This window comes from Bidens hawaiensis, unplaced genomic scaffold (assembly GCF_021521415.1).
Source record: "Bidens hawaiensis isolate Kalapana, Puna unplaced genomic scaffold, B.hawaiensis_p1.1 tig00004973_1, whole genome shotgun sequence".
Lineage (NCBI taxonomy): Eukaryota > Viridiplantae > Streptophyta > Magnoliopsida > Asterales > Asteraceae > Bidens > Bidens hawaiensis.
In genome coordinates this window covers 1687908-1697335 of record NW_027491313.1, presented here as the reverse complement: position 1 = coordinate 1697335, position 9428 = coordinate 1687908, and the positions used below count along the sequence as shown (strand labels likewise).

Sequence of the window (9428 nt, the reverse complement as noted above, 5' to 3'; positions counted from 1 at the left end):
AATTCAAACAAATATTTAGGATTTATTAATATTAGAAAACATAGTTATAAACTAAGTTGTATCTATTGCTTATGCTTTAAATACATTTGCAGTTTCGCTTCCAAATGCATATAGAAACTAAGAATATATATCAAAATATAAATAAAAATAAAATGGATTAAACAGTATGAAAAAGTAATAATAATAAGTTAACACAATATTATATTTTTGTTTTGTTATATTATTTAAAGTAGATGCGTGTACACATACCTTTGTAATCATTTAACAAGTTTATGGGTGTTCGTCGTTTGATTTAAAACCGAAAAACGTTCAAACCGGTCATTGGTTTAATTTTACCGTTGATTTTTTTCATTAACTTTTAGCTGGTCGTTTTCAATTTTCAATGGTTCGTTTCGGTTATCGACAACAAAAACCGGTTACTAACTGTTTAACCCACGGTTTAATTTAAAAATCATCAAAACCAGACCGCAAACGCCTCTACGTAGAATGTTACTTTTTTAAATGAAAAATACCATAACAATATGATACTCAAATTAAAGTGAAAAACATGCTCGTATTTATGGTATAATTACTTTTAAGAAAATATTAATGCATAAAAAAGTTATTAATGTTTAAAAATCATGAGAAAAGTTGAGTTAAAAATAAAAATAAAAATCACATATGAGTAAAAGATCAAGACCTTGGTTTTAAGGGATTTACAAATCAATCAACACATGATATAAACTTTAATACATTTAGGATAAGAACAAACTTGTCTACTAAAAGAGTCAAATACGGTCATTAAATAATAGTTGCAACTATTTTTAAAATTTAAAGTTAAGCAAAGTGAAAGGGTTAATGTTGTAACTATTATTTAATGACCGTATTTGACTCTTTTAGTAGACAAGTTTGTTCTTATCCTAAATGTATTAAAGTTTATATCATGTGTTGATTGATTTGTAAATCCCTTAAAACCAAGGTGTCTTAGTTTGTCATTCTCTCATACATTATATATAGTATACATATAGATAAGAGTTGTTTTCAAAAAATAACTGCTACACTTAAAACCTAACTTATAAAAAAAGGGCCTTAATTTCATTATTCGCTTTAGGCCTCAATAATTGTTGAGCCGCCTCTGCTCAAAGGTGAGTATGCAACCCAAATAGCACGTGCATGTCATTTGGATATGTATAGTGTTATTACAATTGAAGTTAATAGTTATGAAAAATCTCAAATTTTGGTTACTGAGTTTATGACCTCAAATCAAAAGAAACGACGGAGAACGACTCATAGACATCTAGTTAACTGTAGAAAATATAGATTATGGGGTTCCAAAAACCATTCACATTTTCCACAAATTTAGATCCTTCATACATCTATTAAACTTTATTCTGGAGATAAATCTGTGAATCTGCACAACCGTATCACATAATTCGCAATTCAAGATCAGGATAACCTGCTCGCACTTTATGACTATCAAATAGACTTTGAAGTGCCTCCACAAACTGACCATGCACTTCAGAAACCTACAAAATATGTAAAACAAATCATTAGATCATCCAACTCATGACACATACAATTACAAACAAATAACGTACACATACAAAAGTGTCGAATTACAAAACTACCCTTCAAAAGTAAACTTAATAACTTGAATACCTCTTCCATGGTGGGTGTAGAATTCTTCTTGAAATGTATTGGTTTACCAACCACGACATGAATTGGTCGTCGGAAAGGTATGGGAGACCTGCAAAATTTTTACGAGCAAATTAACAGTCAATAATGTAGAACGCTGATAAAGTGATTTGTATGAAATATCGTAGAACTATATAGATTGAACAATAAAACATACCATAGAGTACCCCAAAAGAAAATAGGTGTGAACTTAATAGCTCGAGAGAGTTTTAGGTAGAACTTCCCCCGTGGTTTCCACCAGTTATAAATGTAGGACTGCCACATTTAAACATATTTAATCGTGCTCTTAACAATCAACTACAATAATAATTAAAATAATAATCGTAAAAAACGTAAAACGATTCATACCTGGCCAAAGGCAAAAACAGGAACTAAAGGAGCATTGTTCTCCATTGCAAGTCGTATAAATCCTTTCCTTGCCTTTAAAAAGGCAACCTATAAAAAACATATAAGGGGTGTATGGGTTTCCTTATTTTTACCTCCTTTTAACTTAATTCACTTTTATAGATTAAAATAGTGTTTGGGTAATATAACTTATTAAACCTTTTAAAGAAGGAAAAAAGAGTTTTCATAAGTTAGGATTTTATAACTTATGAAAAACTCCTTATATAAGGTATAAGGAGGTGTAAATAAGGAATCCCAAACATGCCCATAGTTTTAAATCACATAAAATCCATTACATGAGCAAATTAATAACAAGAGTGAGTAATTACACGTGAAAGTAACAAAAAACAAACCTCAGAATCATGCTCCATATAAAACGCCTCCTGTACTCCGCCCGGGACAACTATGCAACTACACCCGGCTTTTAAGAGAGAGGAGAAGTTTTCCCTTGTTGCTGCTGACAACCCCATCCATGTCCACAAATGTCTCAAGAACGGTGTGTAGAACACCTGATTTACAACCCAGTATTCAACATTTTCTGACCACGCTTTTTTTTAAAAAAAATTTTGAATGTATAATTAATTAGTAGGTCAAATAGGAGTCTTACAGCTGTACTTGCAAGGATTTTAACTTTGCGCATAGGCATAAATCCTGTAAGATTTGATAGTAACCCTGCTCCAACTGGCCAAACTGAATGGGGAGCGTATCCAAAGACTGAAAAATTTCAAAGTGTCTCAACTGAAAATTTAATTTTTCTGAGATATATAGTGCCAGATCAGGAAGGCAAAATTTACCGTAAGCCTGATCAGGTTTGAAATCTTTGATATCCTCAACATATAGACTTGCGGGATAATAACCACGCCCATGCTTATATATGTACCTAAAGTCGATGGAACTTGTTAATTACATGCTACTTATTTTAAGGATATTGCAACAACTTTATTGAGTTATCAACAAATACTAGCTCAAATGTTAAAAAATATGTATATACAAAGCTGCTCCCTTATTGGGGATAGCAGGACTACCAAAATATAGTGATAATCATGATGACACCTACATCTAAACTATATGTTTATATATATACTACAAGAATACTTAATCAGTTAAACCTCTTAATAATTGATTTAGAACTAAATTCTACATCAAAGTGTACAATATTCATAGTTAAATGAGCGCTAAAACAATCTCATCATTAAGATACACAAAAACCTCGACTAACCTGGACACATGAATATTAAATAGCAATAATACCAACAAAATGAGCAGACAGACAGTCAACTTATTTAACCCGTTTGCAAGTTTATATGTCGTTTTTTATGCGGGCCAGTAACTCGAAGAGCGGCTCATATGTGAACCGATGAGAATGCGAAATAAGGTTAAAAAACATCCATAACTCTATTGACTCACAATTAATTTTCTATAATTTAGTTTTTATTTTATGTTGTTGGTTTTTATTTTATATTTTAGTCAAGTCTAGTCTAGTGTGTTGGTTATGTGAACCAAAATTAACATTTCGGTTATAGCCTCTAGTTAATATTTCGACAAACTTAAGGATCGAACTTAACAAGTAACTAGAATAACATCAGTTCATTGTATTATCAAGGACAACTTTTAATATTATAACAAAAGTGCACTTATTTAGGATTTTATCTAAACGTTTGTTAGAACGTATCTAGTTATTTTTTATGCTACCGTCATGCACCAGTGGTACCAAAGCTAGTTAGTATTTGAATGCATCTAAACAAATACAAATAAATGATAAAAACCAATGAACCTGGCTAGAGCGAGGCCCCATTTACTGTTCTCATCAATTGGGATGAACATAAGCACCACAAGCATTCCCAAAACCCTAAACAAACAATTACAAATAAATGATGAAAACTAAATATATTACACACCATGGATCTTCACACACAACTTTTCGCCTAATACGACTTGTATAGGGCTACACGGCCGTATAAGACCTAAGACCTGAGTTGTGTCGGGCCTATACGGTCGTATAGCCTACTATACAAGCCGTATAGGTTATATGGTGTACCAGGCATATATGAGAGCAGTTGAAGACCTATACTATACTGCTCGTATAGGGCTATATGGGGGGGAGCTGTTTTTTTCCCTCCGTACGCTTTATAGTCATGTGTGTCTTATACCACCCGTATAGCCGTCGTATATGCCTGTACATTCACCATGGGGTGGTGTATCAAGATCACATCCCATGTATCATTATTTGATTCAAATCCAAATCACTTAGTATAAAAGTTAGAAATCAAAATTAATAACTTACAGCAAGAATATGTGAAGAGGGAGCAATAAGGAAGCCAGAATGAGAAAACCAATAATATTAACAGAGCCCGGCCAAATAACCATCGCGAAGAATGTATGAACCGGTGACACAAGTTTACTTGTGAACACCACCGGCAATGGTGCCGGTGGAAGGATTCCGTTCATCTTAGACATGGCTGCAACCCCAAAACAAAGAAAGAAAGAAAGAAATGACAGTGAAGGAACGACTCATGAGTACCCTTAATTAATTAATATTTAGCAACGTCATATGTTGGACTCGTGTCTTGAATTTTGGCTCATTCCCGCGGTTAGAAGATGCGTGGCAATCAAACACTGCACTTGTATTACGTATTCAGCCCCTAGTTATCTCGAATCCCTTTATGACCCCCCTCGAATTCATTGTCCGGTATACTTGTTATGTTTTTCTTTTCTTTTTCTTTTTTTTAAATGTCCAACGATTAAAAAGTTATATGTGAAATTTATCATACTGGGATAAAATTTCAGAGTGAATACACAATAGTGTAGTGCGGTAATATAAAATTTGTTTAGTTTAAAAAATAAACTAGTGATCGTCATATACTCGCCTAATCTTTCATCATCACTAAAGTCTCTCTCATGTAATAATGTAACATGATGTGATGTAATTTAATTTAATACAAATAATGCAATGTTATGTTATGTTGTTATATATGTTATATTATTATGTATTCTTTAAAGAACATAACGAATGAGATCTTAAATATGTTGCTACAGCATTGCATTCTTAAATTGTATATGATTATTTGTCTAATTTGGTATTTTAAAATTATTTAATGTTATATACTTTGTAATAAAAAAAATAAGCCTTAAAAAACCTCGTGCATTGCACGTGATGAGTAAATGTGTATATTATACAAGTAAAATAAAAAGGGTATGTTTGGCTCAATTGCTCAATTGCACAAAATAAACTTTTTGGACGAAAATCGCATAATTGGCTGAATCACATGGACGATTTTCGCACTTTACTCTTTATTTTATTTCTAACGTAGTTTTGTTTTAATTTAATACATATATATTTGTTTGTTATTATATTTTTTAACGTTTGGGTTTTATCAGTTGAAATGTTTAGGTTTTTTAGATTTTTAACGAACAAACATAAACGAACACGAGCATGTTGATATTTTTAAATGTACAAACATGAACACAAATATTTGTCTAATGAAAAAAAAGAGGCGTTGATGTAGTTGACGATGGTGGGTAGTATCGGAAGTTAACCGAAGATGGAGATGATAGACCAGCAACGAAGAACATGTAAATCAGATAAATTAAATTAGGGTTTGATAATGAAAGTGTCAATAAATGAGATCTTATAACCCATTTGAGCGGTATTAGAGTTTGGTAAGACACATAACCCGTGAAGATTATTCTTTGATAATTAAGGGGTATCTCACAAATAAATGAGATGTTATAACCCGTTTTAAGGGTTATCCGGGTTCGGTGAGACCCATGACCCGTGAAAATTATTGTTTGCTTATGAAATAGTTTACAAATAGATGAGATGTTATAACCCATTTAAAGACTATCCAAGTTTGGTGATACCCATACCCGCGAATTCGGGTCAAATGCATGAGAAACCTCCAGTTATAAATTAAGCAATCTGGCAGCTCTAGAGAATGTGGGGAACAACTTAAGAGTGACACCTAGGATTTTATGGTAGGTAATTATATATGTAGTTATATATATATATATATATATATAATAAATCATATATTAATTTTTAGTATATCCCTACTTTTTAGGAATTTTATATCAAATATTTGGTGAGATTAGTTTTTAATTTTATGAGATGTTATAACTCGTATAAGAAATATCACCCATGAATTCGGGTCAAATGCATGAGAAGCCTTCATTTAAAAATCAAGCAAATCTAGTGACTTCAAAAAAAGGGAGAGCGACCATCGCAACACGTAGGATTTTTATGTTTTCATTTATATATATTATAGATACATAGTATTTCTAAAGTTTGTAGAGGTATACTTGAAATTAATCCTTTAATAAAACTAGTTGGGTGCCTACGTGATTTATATAACATCTGGAAAAACTTTTCGTTAATGTAATCATGTTTATCCATCCTAATACTATCTTTTTAATTAAATCTATCTTTATTAAAGACTATATCTTGTAAAGTCATCAAAAAGTCCAAATTTCGGCACGAAACGAGAAAAACGTGCAAAAACCTCGGGCATCGAGCCAGAAAGTAAATAAATTATTAGATTGATTAAACAATCTCAAAAATTCAAAACGTATATGAAAACATGTGAGACAACATAAAAATATAATTTAGGAAGGCTCAAATCACGAAAATTGGAAAATAAGCAAACACGAGCCAGTACAGGACCCGGAAAGGACCCCACATAAACTATTTTCAAGAAAATGGTTTTATGGTCCATACTGTCAGAAATTTGATTTCGTTCAAAGTCTGACAAAAATTATTGAAAATGGGATCCGTTTGGATATTTAAAGTACGCGATACGTTAAACGATTAACCGAAAATACCTACTTATTAACCAAAAACCCCTCATATACCCCCCCCCCCCTTTAACACCTCATACCCCCACCTCCCATTTGCACCAATGATCATCCTCCAACTCTCCATACCAATGATTGGTGTTTCTAGAAGGTGAATGATTTGTAAAGAAATAAGACCATCCACCACTCACCCTATTATCCAACTCAATACTCTACCCTACCCTCTTCCTCTCCCCTTAAAAACCACGGCCCAAACACCCTCTAACCATTCAACTCAAATTCAAATTAAACAATAAACACACAAAAACACATAATCAAAGAAATATGATCTAAACCAAGGAGTAAGAAAGATAAAGCCATCAAGGAAAGATTAAGCTAGGAAGCACACTACACTCACTCTCAACACTCTTTTCACCTTTCAAGAATCAAGTAAGTTCTATGTTTAAGTATTGATTATGAATATACAAGATTTGATGTTCTTAAGTTTGATTGAAAGTTGAAAGATTGAAAGATTGATAATGTGAGTGAGTATATGTATATGTATGTGTGCCATGGGTATATGTATATATGTATTGGAGGATCAAAACTCGATACACATACATATATACATCCTAAAGACCCTATATTGATTATTAGATTTGATATGGGATGTTAGTAATCTCTTGAATATTTGATGAATTTTAAAGAACTTGATTCTAGGGTTTGTTGTTAGAATGAAGTTTGGATTAATTATTGGTCATAAACTTGTTAGTATGGACTTAGATTGTTAAAAATTGTTGTTGGAGAAAAGATTTATAATTGAAACTTGAAGATTGATAGAATTACTAAATAAAGAAACTTTAATTTAAGAAAAGATAAAAGATGGGATTCAAGGTGAATACTTGTAATGAACATAATCAATAGGTGATTAAAAACAACTTAAACTAAGGTAGGGTGGATAATTAGAAACTTCAATTAGTTAAAACATTGTTGAAATAAACGATAACTTGCTAAAGATAGAAACTTTATTAAATGGCGGATTGGAAGAATAAAATGGGAATAAATTACTAGGATACATGAATCTCCATAAAGTTAATTGAATGAATTAAACTTAAGAATTGTATATAATCAAGTGGAAGAATTAGATTAATTAAAATTATCAAATATTAAAAGTTACTAAAATGGGAAACTTTGTTAGAACAACGCTTAGAGAATTTACAAAAATCCATGATTCTTTGATTTGAAAGATTGATTAAAGTTAGATAAATATAGGAACAATATAAAGATGATTAGTTAATAATGAATAGAATCATCTAAAAGCTAAAACATGATGATATTGTTGAAAAAGACAACACTTGGATCATGAACACATAGATTCTTTTAAAATAAAATAAGAACCTTTTCTTAAAAGTAATATTTTGGAATTATTAGGAACTCATAAAATAAGTTAAAATCTGGATTTTAGGATATCTAAACATAATTGTGTGTGTGTGTGTGCGCGTATATATATATATATGTAACAAGTTTAACTAGTAACATTGTTAAAGTAATCTAAAATACGAACTAGGAACCGAAAAACTCGATTAAAAGTATCTTATGAACATATATAGTCAAAACTTCAATTTATGGTAGATTATATGTTATTACATGTGTTTTTAGTTCATAGGGTGATCAGTATAGACTTATGCAATTTATTTGACTCGTCGGTAACTTAAACGGTCGAAAAATCTGCTTTTCGAACGAAACCGACACAACTATTAGGTACTGTTTTAGAACAGCCCCTAAATTGGTAAAATACTCATGTATAACATAAGTTAATACATGAGAAAATGACAAGATAATAAAACTTAGTCCTAAACGATTCGTGTCGCGAAAACCGACACGAAAACGTTAAAAAGTTGCTATTTTAAGAAAATATTAACCAAAAGAGAAAATAATATATTTTCACAAGTTAACTTATAAAACTTGATTAATATATATTAAAAAAGTGTTTTACAAGAAATATAAGTTACATTTTAAACGAAAAACCAAAACGATTCATTTCAAGCATAAAACCGATAAAACCGACAAGTTTTGTGAAAAAATAGAAAATTAATATTTTCTTAAAAATTTTCAGCAACTGAAACTTATAATATTTTATTATATTTTAATTTTTTATTAATTAATTTAATTAACTAAATAATAGTTAACGGAAAACCGAACTATGTGTACTCGTTTAATTGCTTATGTGCTTATGTGTATATTAGAGTAGGACAAATAAATTAAAAAGTTTTTGTATAAAAACTAAAATCAAGTTTTTATTAACAAAACGTGTTCTAATATAGGACACGGGATTTTTGGAAACGAAAAGCTTCAAAACCGTGAGTTTCTCTATCGAACCCCCTCGATTTTTAACTGGAATTGTTTTCAAATCGATATTTAATTGTGTTTTGGGGAAAAGCATATTCTTTATTACATATGGTTTTCGTTGATAATTAAAGGAATTTTATTTTACAAACTGTGTCTAATGCAGGATGAGTCTAGTTGGCTAAATAACTGTTAACCGAATTAGTAAGGACACAGAAATATGGGTAGATATATCGGGGTGACGCCCCCGCTTC

At 31.0% G+C, this 9428-nt stretch overlaps 1 protein-coding gene across 1 annotated transcript; it reads right to left on the bottom strand.

Moving 5' to 3' along the window:
* Window positions 1-1333: 1333 nt before the first annotated feature.
* LOC143628421 (diacylglycerol O-acyltransferase 2D-like) lies at window positions 1334-4481 on the bottom strand. Its single transcript, XM_077098028.1, has 9 exons — window positions 4343-4481; window positions 3833-3907; window positions 2853-2938; window positions 2666-2772; window positions 2412-2567; window positions 2023-2109; window positions 1832-1929; window positions 1639-1726; window positions 1334-1505 (listed from the first exon to the last, which is right to left on the bottom strand). Exons 1-9 carry the CDS (start codon window positions 4423-4425, stop codon window positions 1404-1406), a joined length of 882 nt encoding a protein of 293 aa, XP_076954143.1. The 5' UTR covers window positions 4426-4481; the 3' UTR covers window positions 1334-1403.
* Between the last annotated feature and the right edge of the window lie 4947 nt (window positions 4482-9428).

Excerpts from the sequence above, each read along its gene's own strand:
- LOC143628421 (XM_077098028.1), bottom strand. The coding sequence starts at position 4,425 with ATGGTTATTTGGCCGGGCTCTGTTAATATTATTGGTTTTCTCATTCTG. Across the intron at positions 2,939-3,832 it reads TGGGGCCTCGCTCTAGCCAG|GTACATATATAAGCATGGGC; the intron begins GTTCATTGGTTT and ends CATCGACTTTAG. Across the intron at positions 2,773-2,852 it reads CAAACCTGATCAGGCTTACG|TCTTTGGATACGCTCCCCAT; the intron begins GTAAATTTTGCC and ends GAAATTTTTCAG.